Source organism: Heliangelus exortis, chromosome 1, assembly GCF_036169615.1.
Source record: "Heliangelus exortis chromosome 1, bHelExo1.hap1, whole genome shotgun sequence".
NCBI classification, from domain to species: domain Eukaryota; kingdom Metazoa; phylum Chordata; class Aves; order Apodiformes; family Trochilidae; genus Heliangelus; species Heliangelus exortis.
Window position 1 is genome coordinate 28,090,977 of NC_092422.1, and position 15,805 is coordinate 28,106,781.

At 41.2% G+C, this 15,805-nt stretch overlaps 1 protein-coding gene across 2 annotated transcripts in view; it reads right to left on the reverse strand.

Moving 5' to 3' along the window:
- The window catches only part of ITM2B (integral membrane protein 2B), a 28,175-nt gene extending 12,708 nt beyond the window's left edge, over positions 1–15,467 (reverse strand). The window contains exon 1 of one of the 2 annotated variants that reach the window (XM_071739291.1): positions 15,167–15,467. In XM_071739291.1, the coding sequence (XP_071595392.1) occupies positions 15,167–15,265 (99 nt within the window). In that variant the 5' untranslated portion in view covers positions 15,266–15,467. The remainder of the gene's footprint in view (positions 1–15,166) is intronic. The other variant, XM_071739296.1, reaches the window with a different exon arrangement.
- Between the last annotated feature and the right edge of the window lie 338 nt (positions 15,468–15,805).

Below are 15,805 nucleotides of genomic sequence, written 5' to 3' on the forward strand. Positions count from 1 at the left end.
TAATTAACTTTCAGGTCAGGTTAAGATTCACTGTGGATTTTTCTATAAATCATCCCAATTATAAATCTAAACCAGGTAAAACAAGGATTTTTATTTTTATGTTGCCCTGTACCATTAGGTAACTATTTCCCTAGATATTTCAAAGCATAAAGGACACTTGATTTAAATTTTTAAAAATAGATGTCATTTAATCTGTTGTAAGTTGATGTCAGAAAAACTGACAGCAAACTAGCTCTGAGATACAGTGCCAAAATATTCTCTAGCAAAGAATATATAAAGAGTATCTTTATTCTTTCCCAGTGCTGCTTTTATGTGCCATTGTCCTCCTGCCTCCTTTTTTCACTCTAAGGAGAGTTATCCGTTAGTGGAATAACTGCCTCTTCTACTCCTACATCTTTCTGTAAGTTCATACAGATTTACAAAATACACATCTGGGAAGTGGTTCAGAAGGTATCCACAGTGTGAATATCTATCCAGAAATGAGGATTAATGTCAAATTAATTTTGCATAAGCCAAAAAAAGAAATCAGAAAAAGTAAAGTCACTTTTACCACGCTAGGAGGAACCTGAAGGACAAGTTTATCTGTATTCCACCCTAAATAATTTTGCTTTGAAATATGAGAGGACAGAAGTAATACAAACTCTTTAAATCTCTACCAGCAGCTAAATTTTATAATTGTTATTTCTTAAGGCATCAACAATGGTGGAATGCTAACATATTTTCCATTTGTAGTTGCCTACTGAGTTGATTTATCCACAGCCCACTGAAAACAGAAGATTTTAGAGCAGGAGTTCAAACCCAGCTTAACTTCATGCTTAGGACAGTGCATAAAAGTACTGCATCCTAGTAGAGAGGAACCATGACACTCAAAACTAAATACACCATCAAACAGTTTAAAACCATCTCAAACTAACATTATACATAACCTCTGAAGCCAAATTATACTCCTATTAGTAGCTGTCCCATGGCTAAACTGGCTAACCTCTTCTATTGTTGCCATGACAGCTCTTTTTGGGCTTAACTGACCCAAAAGAGTAATTCATCCCTCAGTATATAAATCTGACCCTCTGCAGTGCAAGAGAACAAAGTGTGATGGATGTTCACCCTCCTTCCAGGTCACTCATGTTCTGAAAGAAAAATCATTAAGTGAAACTGGATCCCCACTAAGAGGGACAGTGCTGACTTCCTGCCTCTCCTCACATGGTCAGGACTGCACTTTGTTCCCAGATAGCAGCATCAGCTTCTGAAGGCAGAGCACAACATGAGATTGCAGCCTCACTGACTGATTTTTCTCTAGGTCAGCTTTCCATCACCAGAGGTACCTGACAAAAGAAAGCAGCCTATACTTGAGGTGAATATTGACCTCTAAAAGCATGCTTCTCTATTTCTGTGAGCAGCAATACTTAATCAGAGCTGTCATGGTCCTTTGCTTTCCCCTCTTCTGCTTCACCCCTGCCCCATCCAACCCCCTGGAGAATCCTCAACCTTATGATGAAGCCACAGAATTCATCTCTGATGCAAAATGCCTTAGGAGGAACTGGATGCATGCCCAATACTGCCTTGTTTCCCTCGATGAGCTGATTGTTCTAATTGGAAAACATTTGATTAGCCTATTTCCCATGGACAAGACATGAAACAGAAGCATTTCTCTGCCACTTGTACACTAAAATCCACAGTGTTAAAATTAAATGGTTCAGAACTTCCCAATCTGGATAGCTTCAAGCTCTGTGGCACAATTTTCCTGTAAAATGAGAAGCATTACATTCTCTACTATTTGAGACTGGAAAGATTCAAATCTGTCTTCTTACAGAAGTTACAAGATATTGGCTCTTTGCAGCAAAGACCCCTTCAGCAGTGACCCCAGCAGCTAATGCAAAGCTGCACTCTCTCTTGTAACTGGCACCATGAAACACTTTGGAGATGGACAAATAACAGCACAAACTATTTACCAAAGCACCTCTCAGTTACAGGAAGATCCTCACAAGAACATATTTACAATAATTAGCATTGACTGTTTCTGGACTGAAAAAAAAAAAAAATTAATAACCTCAAAACCTGCAAACAATAGCAGTTATTAAAGGCTACTGGCCACATATTCTCTTGCAGTTTTCAGTTCAATTTTAATACTTTTATAATTTTTTATAAATAAATTCTGAATTTTAGAAGCAACAAATTCGTGTATGGGATAACATCACAAAATTGTTCTAAGAAAGTTCAATACTGATCCACAAATGTGTTTAATTAGACTTGATAATTACTTAGGTTTCCCCTTGTGGCTTTTTGTACATGGTGGAATATAATTGCTTTAACATTATGACAGTAAAGCAGTCTAAAAACTTACAAGGTAATTTAAAATGGGTGAGATTATCAGACCTTGTTCCTTTGAAGAAATAAGGACACATCAATTATATGATTTTAAAAAAATTAAAAATTATATGAATCAATTAGGTAAGAATCCACCTAAACCAGATACTATGGATATGAAGTACGGATGTCCAGAATATTGTATGACCATTGTGGACCTATGCAAAATATAGTGGTCCAATTTAAAAAATAGATACAATAGCAATAAAAATAACTTTGGGAGGGGAAATTGTCTTTCAGAACTGACATGCAATTTTTGATCCACAGAGGAATCACATGCAGAGTATTACAGAGTTTTACAAATATGACTAAAAACGTCTGCAGAATAATATACAAACCATCTATAATTATGCATCTGAGAATAACATCTTTTATACAGGCACACACAGAAGCTTACAATTAGTGTGGATAGAACTGGCTGGAAGCTGTTCAGAACAGCTTTCTTTCAAGGTCCTCTGCATGTCAGATCACACAGATGGACAGAATGCAGAGAGTTAGACTGAGATTCCTAAAGGCAAATATTGACCATCTATAGCTTTATTTAATGGAATGGGAAGAAGTTAAGGATTATTCCCTAGAAGTGTTGTGGTTTTTTTAATGAGGGAGGCTAAAAAGTCTTGAAATAAAATACTGACCAACAGCTGTAGAAACTGAATTCTGTTGGTCAGGCTTGCCTGCTCTGACTTGTAAATCCGTAGAAAATGCTCCCAAAAGACAGTCAATTTAAAGTGAACTTAATTTAGAAAGAGCTCTGCATTCCTCCCATGGTATTCCTGCCTGAAGACTGCTTCAAGCCTGGTATTCTATTTATTACTTGTTGCAGATGGGAAATTAAGGCAGGCTTTCACAAGACTCCTTACTTGGCAGATGCTGTGAATCTGGAAGGCCATCGTACTGATCGAACTTTCAAGCAGCGATTTTATGTTTCCTAATAAAGTTAAATTTAAATTTTAAGTACAATGATCCTTTAACTTGCTAGTTGGAAAAACAGACTCTATATACAATAGATGCTTCAGAGATCTCTCACTTATCACAAGGAGTGACGTATTCTTTCTATGCAGATGATGAAGCCTGAAAACAAGCTATGGTTGTTTATGTGCAGTTGATATCTCTACACTGCAACCCTTCTGTGACAGCACTGCCAGTTCCTCATCTGTCAAGATGGACGTGGATTTCTCCATCTTGCCAAACGCTCTCTGCCTAAAGAACAGCATGAAAACCAGACCTTGGTGTTGCTTGCTGTATTCACATAGCTTGGATAACAGCAAGGAGATTAATTAATTGGGAGTTACCTATCAGGCAGTTGGCACTATTAACCCCTCCCTGCGTTTCTAATACATGTATATGTTCTAGAAAATAATATCGTAAATACAAAATCCGTTGTACAGCACTAAGAAGTGAGAAGAAAATACATTCTAAGAGATTTCCAGGGTTCAAAGTCCAAGGTAATTTTGGCTTTAGTTGAATGCTGCCTTTCACCCAATAATGGAGGTGTTTTATTAAAACTTGAGGTGTCTGTCAAATAACTCATTTCATGGTTCAAAAGTCATAACCATGATGAAAAAAACCCAACATTAATATAAGCAGCCAGCAAAAGATCATCTTAAAAAGGGAATCAGTGCTGGTGGATGGCAAGGAAGTGACACATATCAGGAAAGATGGAGGTGAAAGGAGAACAAAAACAAAGGAGAAAACAGGCAAGAAAAAGGGACCAGAAAATGAAACTACACAAAAACACCATGAAACACAAAGAGTTCGATTTCTCTGCAAGAAACCAAAGAGAATTACAACAGCAAAGTGAATGCAGAGGATGTGAATCAGCAGTTCACCCACAGCTTCACAATAGAGGGACAATAGAAGAAGCTGTCTTAAAGAGTAACCCTCATTTACTGAATCACTGCCTTCAAATTCTGAGATAAGAGATTACAAAACTTGATAGCAGCCAACAATTAAAGAGGACAGGTAAAGAAGGAAGAAGCCTGTAACTATTTAGCTTGCTGCTTTGATTAAATTTGGAAGCAGTATTGTTAAGACCGGTTATTTTTATTGTTAGTTTTGGTGTTTCCTGGATTAGAAAGCAGGGAATTAAAAAAACAAAACAAAACAACAAACAATAAGAACACTCTTATTTAAATGTCCTAAAAGTTCTGTCTTTGTAGCCCAGGCAACAAGACTTTCTTCAGGTGATCCACATGCACAGCTTTTGGCTACATCTTCATCCCAGGCTGTCAACAGCTATTATATAACTAACCCCAGACTGTATTTTACAGTTTTCTCCAAACTGTGTTCTCCAAATAGCCTCTTTTGTCTCTGTACAGTTCCAAGATTCCCCCCATTTCCTTCCTCACCACCAAACCCAGTGCTTTCAACTCTTCCTGTAATTTCCTTATCCCTTGTGTATGCCTCCCCTGTACCTTCCCTGCCTCAGAGCAGAGTCCTCTGGTCACAGCCACAGGAGCAGTACTGGGCACACCTTATTTTCATTTCCTCCCTTCATCACTGCTAAAAGATAAACCATTCTTACTGCACCAGTGCCATAACCTCTGGAGAAGAGGAGTTGGGCTAATGGCCACAGGACTATGCCTTTAGTCTGCCCCACCAACCAACATTCCTGTGCCTTGTCCTGCATTTTCACTGTAAACACTCAGGGCCAAGGACTGCCCTCCTTTCTTTTTCTGTGCAGCAATTAGCACATCAGGAGCTTAATACTATTTATATTCCTTCTGAACATCAGGAAGTACTTTACAGTGAGGGTGACTGAGCATTGCAACTGGCTGCCCAGCAAGGTTGTGAAGTTTCCATCCTTGGAGATACTCAAAAGCTGTCTGGACATGGTCCACGGGCAACAAGGTCTAGGTGGCCCTGCTTGAGCTGGGGGCTTGTACCAGATGAACTCCAGAGGTTCCTTCCAACTTCAACCACTCTGTAACACACAGCTGCAGTTTTTAAGTAATGCTCTGCAGGAAGATTTATGAATTATTTTTTTTAAAAGTAAGAAATCCAGGAGTGCTGGGTCTGTGCTAGACAAGTAATGAAGACCCATGTACCCTTTATTTCCTTTGCTTTGGGGCTTTATGATTCTTTTGCCTTCCCCTCCTTTGCCCACAACAGGAAACTTCAACAAAACCTACACCACTTGGAACATTATGTTGTCTTAAGATGTCTGGATACTGAATTTAAAAGTTCTTGTTCCAGTAACAGCCACAGAGATCTGCAAACACCACTCTACTGTACAGAAACAGAAAGTCTTCCTAAGCCTGCCTAGTGAGGAGGTGGTAAAAGCCAGGGGTTTTTATGTGATACATAAATGTTGATGAATTTACCTGTACATTTTGAAAGATCAGAATAATGAAAACTTCTCCTGCATTCCACACCTATTTCTCTCAAGTATTTTAAGAAAAGTGATCTGATGCAACAGTTTGGAACTCATACACCAAAACACACAGATTAAAGGTTATACAGATAGCTGGAAAGAGATTCTCCAGGAATGGTTATTTTTTAAGAAAAGAAACTCCAAACCTAAGAGTCTATATGGGACAGTCTTTAGAATACCATTTTCTAATAGAAAACTAAATCAGTATGTAATTTATGGTTACAACATGTCAAACATGGTGTTTCATGAAACTGTCCCAATGCTTGATTTTTACACATTGCCAGAACAAACCCTCTTTCCCAACTGCATTCTTTGTGTTATAGTTGACTTGCATTCTACCATACTCATAAAAACTACAGTAAGTCAATCTATAGTTTTAAGTGCAATATTTCTCTCAACTTTATCCTGAATTAGATCAGTGTTTGAAAACAGGAACTTAGAAGGTTCCTATTCCACTTGAAATGGATCAATATTAAATTATCTTTTTGACCTTGACTGTTCCAGTTCCTGTCTCTTCCTTATCCTGCTCACATCTTATGCCTGAAATTTCTCTGCTTTTTTCTTAGGACTGACTGAATCTCAGACATCACTATCGTGGAAAGCCATGTGGATTTAACCTAGATTTCTCACAAGGCTATTTTCCCAAGTGGTGATGGCTCTTTCACCCAAGAGATCTCATTAGCATGCACATATGCACCACTGAGCCTCAGATTTTAATAAGTCTATTCCCAGTTCAGCCACAGATGGTATGTCATCTTAAGACAGTAAAAACCACCTCGTCTCAGTTTCTCTCAGAAGTAAAATCTAGCATCACAGAAACCACTCGGGAGGTCTCCAGTCCAGTCTCTTGCTCAAAAGGTGACTGGACTCTCAAGCCTGTCCAGGTTGCTCAGGGCTCTTGTCCAGTTAGGTTTTGAAAACCTCCAAGGACTGTGACTTCAAAGCTTCTCTGGGCAGCCCACTCAGCGTTCAGTTCTCCTCAGACTACAAAATATTTTGCTTATACCCAGTTGAAAGCTCTCCTTTTTCAGTTTAGGGCCACTGTCATAAACACTATCACTGTTACCTCCCAGGTGCCAGGAAGCTGCTGTCAAGTCCCAACCAGAGCCATCTCACCTCCAGGCTCAACCAGCCCCATTCCCCTGGCCACTCCTATCAGGGCATGTGCTCCAGCCCCAAAACATTGTGGTGGTCCCTGCTGGACTCATACCCACGTCCTCTTTTTTTGATCAGAAAGATCTCAGCCTTCAGCAATGCTGTGACTCACACCAGCTGGCTGTCCACCAGAAGCTCTTAAGTTTTTCTCAAGCAGACCACCTTCTTAGTCAGGTGGTCCCCAGGCTGTCCTGACAGAAGGGTAAGTCTGTTACAGGGCACAGGAGTTTGCATTTGTTATTTCTGAAACTCAAGTTTTGTTAAGCCCATTGCTGTGGCCTGTTGGGGTCCCTCTGAATGATAGCCCTGTCTTTGAAAAAAACATATCTTGCTCATACATGTATTAGTGAGTTATAATGTATGCATTGTACTATACAGCAAGCAGAATTCTCCATGTAGAAGCCCTTCTACATGCAAATACAGAACAGCATTTAACTGTAGCATTTTCAGCACAGAACAGCTGATGTTGAAAGGCTTACCTTTAACTACAACACCTTTTCTAGTAGAAACTGTCGCAACAATCTGAAGGACTTCACTGCTATTAGACTACTCAAAGCCTGAAGTGGAGCAAACACTCTGGTAGCCAGGACCTAAGTACATCACACTCTGCAGAAACACAGATACTGGTCAGCACTCAAACACCTCACCGAGCAGCAAGAGAGCTTCCCAAAATGGCAGCCCAAAGACAGGACAACTCAGTACCCTGAGCAGCAGCCTCAAAAAGCCATGTTCAGCTGCCAGCCCTGCAAGGCAGGGGGTTTCTATAGATGTAAACATACACAGATGTAAATGTGGCGAGCTTCTATATAGACTGTGTCTTCTAAAACAAATAAATAAATAGACCTTCATGCTTGAGCAACAATGTAAGATCCAACCCAGATATCACTGTCCCCTCCCAGTAATGACCTCCCCAGTGCACTCTTCTTCCACAGTCCTACCACTGTCTCCTTCTACCCTCAAAACAGCAGAAAACCACCATCCAAAGTAGGAGTTTGCTGAAACCTAGGAGGAAGACAACCACAAATTATACAAGGATTTGCATTCAAGGAACTCTGCTCTTAAAATGCCTGTGGGTTTTATTTTTATGTGTGGAGATATATATATATAAGTATATATATGCTTATTAATATATAAACTATCTAAAAATACTTGTATACACACAGAGACACACTATTTGAAAACTGCAGACAAAATATCAGCTTATTTTCCCCACAACCTCTGTAATAACTCCTGGGCAAATATTACTTTGCTGGTTTTTTTTCATGGTAAGTTTTTTAGGCAGCTGCAGAAAGGCCCCGTGCTTGTTGAGGCTGTGTGGATCACTCAGGCAGGAGGTGGAGCCTCTCTCTTTGTCCATTGTGGTCTTAACCTTAGGCCATGTCTGCTGCAAAACCATTTCTGACTTCAGCTCAGCCTTTCTAATTATTTCATTCCTTTGGTTTAACCACATCTGTAAAATCAGGACAGATATGGGAGTTTTATAAATTAGCATGCTTTTCATCTGTAGATTCAAAGTAATTTCAACCAAGGATAAAAAGCAGTACATAAATAGTAAGAAAATGAATGCTGTATTATTCATATGGATCAGGAGACTAAAACCAGATAATGCCAACCTTTGTCAATCACAGCATAAATGGGAGGGGGGGAAAAGAATAAAAAGGAATCTATGCATTAGCTAACAGAACACACTATTACTTATCCCAGCTGTAGTTCTCATGTTTTGAATACTTCACAATGGTTTTGGGATAAAGAATATTTCAAATTAATATCACTTAAAATGCAGTATTTGCTTCTAAAGATATTTCCTGAGCATCAGACAGAACTATTTCCTTTGTATGTAAGCTATTTGGTGCCTGGAGCTAGTGACCCCTAGATACAAAATTTGTATAAAGCTGACAAACATTCCAAAATCTCAACTGTGGGAGAGTTAACTAAAAACATCACTGGAGGTAAGTATGTTTACTGTTCTTGTAAACTCTCCTCAAATGACCATTAGTATCAAAATTTATTAAATTACTGATAAAAAAGTAAATGGAAAACAGATGAAAATAGCAAAGAAAATCGGTTTGAGTCTATAAAATAACAGCTGTTGGAATACATTTGCAACTGTCAACACTTCACTAAAATACTTAATAGGAAAAACTCATATGTAAATTGTCTTTTGAAATTTATCTTTTCTTGAAATAGACATTCCAATGTTGGATTGACTATTCACTATAATGAAAGTAGATTCATTATAGTCAAGTTCATTATAACAAAGGATCCTAAACCATTTCCCTTGAAAATATAACTGATTCTATTTTTGTTTCAAATGTAAAAAACAGGCAAGTTCAGTCTTCTTGATACACATTTTCACAAATCACCTAAGTTATCTTCAGCTTTTCCCACTTTCTTTTCCCAACAGAACTTTTGGTTCCAACAGTCTCTAATTCAATGGTATTTTTGATACCACTACGCAATGTTAATATCCAAACTAGTTCCTTGAAGCTTATCAGAAAGAAAGAGTATTGAATCACAGAAAGACAGAAGTGAACATAAGAAAAGTACTTAAGGCATTAACTGTAACAATACAATAAAGCACAGGGTAGTTTTTCTAGATGTTGCATTATATGAAACTTCCAACTAATTATGAATTTTTCTACAAGACAATGTTAAGCCAAAAAAAAAAACCATACCGAAAACCAAAAACAAAACCCACAACCCAAAAATAAACAAAAACCCCAAACAAAAATAAATTATCCAAAATATGTAAATTAACAAATTTGTTAATTTGAAAAGTGGAACTATTTAGAAGTATGAAAAGTGTTTGCATTGTCTCTATACTCATCCCTCCACTGAATTAATTTAAGCTGTAATGATACGTGTACAGACATTGGCTCTTGCTCAGAGAGCCAAAAACATAAATGACACAAAGAACTGACGAAGCAGTTATCACAAAAGCCTGCTAGAATGCATCCTGTTTGAGATATTAAATATAATTCTTCTGGGAAATGGTATGATTTCCAAACCAAAGCTTTGTTTGGTATTCAGGTCAGGAAGCAATGAGCAGAACGGAAGCGACCTACAGACCACTGACAGAACCTGCCTGTCCCACAGGTTCATTTGCATCACCAGGGAGGATGAGGACAACACTATCTCTTCCAGATCACTTTTTGAACTTTCTAATATTTGTTTCCAAATTCCTAAACTCACATGTGATATCTCAATAGTGAGAGCTTTTCAGAGGACCATCACAAACTTTTAAGACCTTGTTTTTCTAGTATTGTTCTCCCAGTTGTTGGTAACTTCTACAGAACAGCTTTAGAGCCAAATGCCTCAAGACCACAGTGATCTTGTTTTCAGGAAGCTGCACTACTTAACCAGGAGCACAGATTTGCCATGTAAAAGGATGCAGGGGATGGTATCAGCCACGAGGCTTATTTCCTTAGGAACAGCCACAAATCTTATTTCCATAAACTCATTTGTCTGAATTTATGTTTGCAGGTACCCATAAAGCCAAATAAGTAACAGGATTCCGGGTGCCCTTTACACCTGAAACTGCAGAGTTTTCATCTAAGGTTTGGTGGCTTTTCCTTAAAATCTTAATGAAGTAAGGAAGAAGATGGAGGAAGAAAATTCCCCCTTTGCTAGGATTTTTTTTCACTGCTGATCCTCTTTTAAATAATTATACCTTAATCCAGAATGCTGTGACAGATAGCAGGAGCTGGTTGTTTTAATGACTTACTTGCACTGCAGAAAATAGAGGAAAACAGAGACTGCTCCTTCCCCAACAATAACTAGTGAAAGGCCTACATAAAAATTGGCTGGAGGAAGTCTAGAATGGAAATAAAGAAACCTCCTCCAAGAAAAAAATAAAAAACAAAGCAACCTCAAAATACCCATCTATAGACATGTCTCATAAAGTGGGAGAACCTACTCTCCTGACAGCATAATAAGCAAATGACTATTTACTAACATATATATAGCACATTATATTTATAAATTATATATTTATACATATTTACACACATACAGTATAGCAACTGCAAAGCTAACACTTTTATTTCAGAAACATGTAACACCCATTACACAAATTCTAAGGGTTTTTCCAAATGGAAAAATAGTGCTCATTAAATTCTCAACAGTATTTCCCAGGCGAACACTCCTACTCTGTTCAAAGTGCCCACTGCAGTATGCTTTAGAAAAGATAAAGCTAAACTGAAGACAAAAAAAAATATATTAAATCTAAAGTGCTGAGTAATAATATTCTCATAAGGGATACATCAGAAACCTGCTGCTTTTAAAGTTCTTAAAATATACACATTAACAATTACACATTAAAATGTATATATTTTAATGTCTGTAAAGATACACAAAGCTGTCTTTAGTAAAGATGCCCGGAGATGAGCACCCCCCCAAAAAAAAAAAGTTGCCACCTGCCCTGCAAAGGAACAACTGCTTGAGAGCTTCTGATGGCCCGAAGAATTTAGGGCAGGAATTAATTTAATCTCTTGAACAGACTCTACAAAGTGTCTGAAGACTTCAACTATGCTCAGAACCACCTCAGACTCTGTAAACATCTATTGTAAGGAGAAATATTAAAATGCCACACATTGTTTGTTTGTTGGGAAACTGGGTCATAAAATGCTTTATTGTACAGACAGTGAGCAAAGTTGAAAAATTCATGTGGCCTGAGAACCTTCACTAAGGGGATTCTGTATTTTGGCCAAGAATTAGAAGTGTCATCCCAATAGCAGTAGCAGAGTGGTAAAAGTTGCACACAGTAAGTATGGAGCCACTCTCACAACCCACAGTAATACTGACACGTGATTTTTGCAGACAGAATTAGTAGCCTTCATTTTTTAACTCCGTTTTAACTCCTTTCTATATACTCCAGTATGTAAGACCATTGTCTCTTGCAAAAGCATTTTTTAAAGTTGTTCTGTGATACATCCCCTACTCTTCTCACATCTTCCTCTCCTCCCTCCACCGTTTAATTTCCTATTACTTAGGAACCTAGAGGTTACTGGGCAAGTACTGATGAGATCAGAGTATCTCTATGCTGCATCATAAGCATATTTTGGCTGCAAACACTTTCTAATAATCCCTAGGAAGATTATCTACTCGAAAGTAATCCTGTGATGGCAGACAGAGTGGGAGTCTTCATGACAGCACGCCGGGAAAGCAGAACAAGGCCATCAAAGTACTAGCCCAAAAACTGATTCCACAAATCTTTATTTTCTGGATGGTTTAGACTATTTGGCTTTATTCATTAATATCAACTGTTTTACTAATATCTCTTGCTCAAATCTTCGGGAATTCTTGACTAAAATTCTGAATGTGCAATCCTGCTGATCCTCTTCCAAAGTGTTTCCGTTTACTTTGAGCCCAGAACTCCTCTGAGGACTTTCTTCATAGAAGAAAGCTTCACAGTATTTTTCATATTGATGCTTATTATCCAGATCTGTTTACTGTCTTCCAGAAACAAATTCTGTAAAGACACTGGAGAGATGAAAACAAGTGTCCCATCTACACTGTTTGGGAGATGTGACCTTTTTTCAACCTACAAGAACTCACTCTCCTTGATATGTTCTCATTGTCTCCAAACATCACTTGAAGCTAAGAGTTTTTCAGCAATGAAGTGATATGAATAATACATTTGCCAGATGGGGTTTATTATCCCCCTGCCCTCCACAGAACTGCATGGGGGGTAGAAGTGCCCTGCAGAGGGGGGAAAAAAGATTAATTTTTCATGCATTTATATTAGAGAAGGCAAAGTTCAAAAAGCAGATCTTGCACTTACCTCAAAGGTATTAATTAAGTTACACAGCAGCCCTCAGGTTTTTTTTTGTCTGAGATGTGAGAATAAACTCCCAGACTCAGAGAACCAAATACCTCTACAGCTAGCTGATATAATATGCATGGATTTCATAGACTTTTCTACTATAACTGCAGATAATGCTACTGTACTCAGCTCTACTTTTATTTATGCTTTTAAACATCCAAGCTCAAAAAAAACCTTATAGAAGAGAATTTTGCATGCTGGTAGATGTAGGTCTGCAGTTTTGCTGAGAAAAGATGAAAATGTGTAAAGGAGAATGTCATATGCCTTATGTGCCTTAAAACTGCTTGTTCACTTTTGGAATTTTCATCTGTACAGAGCATCCGCTCCTAGTGTGCTATTTTAGGACTGTTTTAAGCCTTCTCCAGGCATGTTCATCCCCTGATAACAGTGCAAGCATTTATGAGTAGATACTGTGAGACCAGATCACCTTTTGACCTGGTTAATAAGTGTTGGCAAGTCTCATTTCTAGGCAAGGAAAGCAGTACGAAGACCGGGTCAAAGTTAAGGCAGATCCTGTATCTCATCCTCAGCTGCAAAAATTTACAGCTCTGCATTAAGGAAATCATAGTCAAGTAACACACTTCCGTCAGTCTCTGGACAGGGTCAGGAAGATTTGCTCCCCAGCGTACAATTAGCCAGATGTATTTTGTTTGTTTAGCAGTAGGAACAACAAGCTCATACTGGTAGGCTATCTGGAAACATCATTCAGGGCAGATCTGGATTCCGAGGGACTATGTTTTCTGAGACTTGTAGTTTGTGTCTTGTTAACATGTTCAATGTCAAACTGCTCCCCAAACCTGGGGTCAAAAGGAACCCCACTGTTGATAATGGGCTTGGGGAACCCATTACCTTCTAGAGAGCAGCACTAGGCACACAGATCACCTAACAGATCTCCTGACACTGCAGGTAACTTGAGTAATGACACTGTCTCCTTTGTTGTGGCACACTGTTTTAAGGACTTAAAAGACTTCGGTCCGAGTTTTATAAACGGAGTAGAAGTGTGAAGTTTCACTACTTGCTGTACCAGGAAGATGTCACTAGAAAACATCTTGTGATCCCCCCTGGCTTTGAAAAGACAGCGGGTTCTGCAGGTGAAAAACCTGTCCCCATCAAAACCATGGCGAAACCTTAACTGGGACACAGCTTCATGCTAAATATTCAGCAAATACTGTCCTCCCAGGCAGATATTCATCACAAAGATTCAGGAAATCACAAAAACATTATCTTTTTTGTAGACCCACTCTGGTAATTCAGAGGCCCGATGCACAAAAGACTGTGAAAGCAAACGAAAACAGCACGGCATGTTGTTTATGTGCAGCTGGCCCTTCTCCAAGTTTTCATTCTCTCTTCAAAGAGCTTAGAACAAATTACGCTACTCCTAATTAAAAACTGGTGTTGATTACGGGAGCAGAGAAATTGCAACAACAAAAAAAAACCCCACTTTATATTCTAGGCAGTTTTGCACTTCAAAAACTTTAAAAGACGTGTTCTTTGTTGCTGTTTGGAGACGCGGAGGGACGGCGACCGCGACTGGAGTTTGGGTGCTGTTTTGGGGCGGGGGGAGGCAGCTCTTTGTTCCTTTCTTTTAAACCTAACCAAGTTTCAAGGCGAAGTTCGCCGCAACACACAATCACCAGAGCTCTGCAAAAACGCGCTGTGGTTCAAGCACGGCCAAACCTCCAACATCACCCCTGGCCAAGCGATCCTTGCCCTGAAGCGTCTGAGGTTTGCGAGCTCGCTAGCAGCTTGCCGGACTTTCCCGTGGGGCCAAGAGAGAATTTAAACCCGGTGGGAAGACCAGAGCCGATACAGCCTTCTACACAAAAGCCAACTCCCGCCACTGACCCGCCGAACACCCCAACCTCCCCACCGCAACGCAGCTGCTGGGGACACGCTGCGGGAGCGGGCAGGCAGACGGGCTCGACGCCATCGGCCCGGCCCCGAACAACCGCGGCGGGCGGGCGAGGGCAGCCCCTTCCCGGGTAGCCCCTGGCCCGGGCCGACCCCCCTCAAGGAGGCGCGACCGGCGGGTCCAGACGGGACGCCGCAAAGGAGACGAAAGCGCCTTTAAAAGCTGAGTTGGTCGCGATCCAAGTGCAGTGGAGCTAAAAATAAATAAATAAATAAATAAATAATAAACCAAACTACCACAAAAATCCTCAAAGTAGGGAGAACCGGAGCTTTTAACGCTCGTTCTCCCGTCAGCCATTTTAGAAGCATGAGCTGAGAGGGGCGGCAGGGCACACCGCTGCGCAGCTTTCCCTGCTGGCCCGGCTGCGGTCTATCGCCGCGGGGGTTGGGGAAGAGCATTTAAAGAATAAAATCGTCCCCAGCGCCTTTCCGTCTCGTCGGCATCACCAAGCCGCTCAGCTCAGCCCAGCCCAGCCGAGCCCTGGCCACCGCCGCGCAGCTGGGCCGGCCCCAGTGGCTCGGTCCCCCGCCGCCCTCACCTTGGCGTCCGGCGGCAGGATCAGCACCTGGCTATTCTCCTCCTCCTTCTTCGCTGCCTCCTTCTGCGCCAACGCGGAATTAAACGACACCTTCACCATGGCTGCTCCTCAATGCCCCGCACACAGGAGAAGGAGCCCGGACCAGCGGAGCTTCGAGCGCTGCCTCCTGCCTTCTCTTCCTCTCCTCTGCCTCCTCACCGCTGCTGCCGCCCCCGTCCCCTTGTCAGGCAGCGGCGGTGGAGGAGGAGGAGAGGCGGACCACGGCTTGGGATGGGGCGGGGAGAGGAGAAGGCGGTTCACTGAAAGGGCGGGCGGGAAGGGAGGAGGTGGGGGACGTGGGGACGACGCGGGTTCGCCCTCCGCCTGCTGGGCCTGGCGCGGTGTGGCGGGGGTCTGCAGGGCGGAGCTGGTAACCCCCGCAGCTCCCCTCACGGCGGCTGAGGGCTTGGTGCCCCGCGGGTCCCGCCCCTCTGCCGGCGCCTGGCTGTGTCCCCGGGTGGCATCGCCTGCAGCTGACTGGTGCCTCCGGGAGGCATCGCCTGCAGCCGCTTGGTGCCCCCGCCCTGGCCTCGCCGGGGAGCCCCGCGGCGGCCCGGCCCTCTCAGCCCCGGGCCCGGCTTCTCTGCGAGGCCTGCGGGG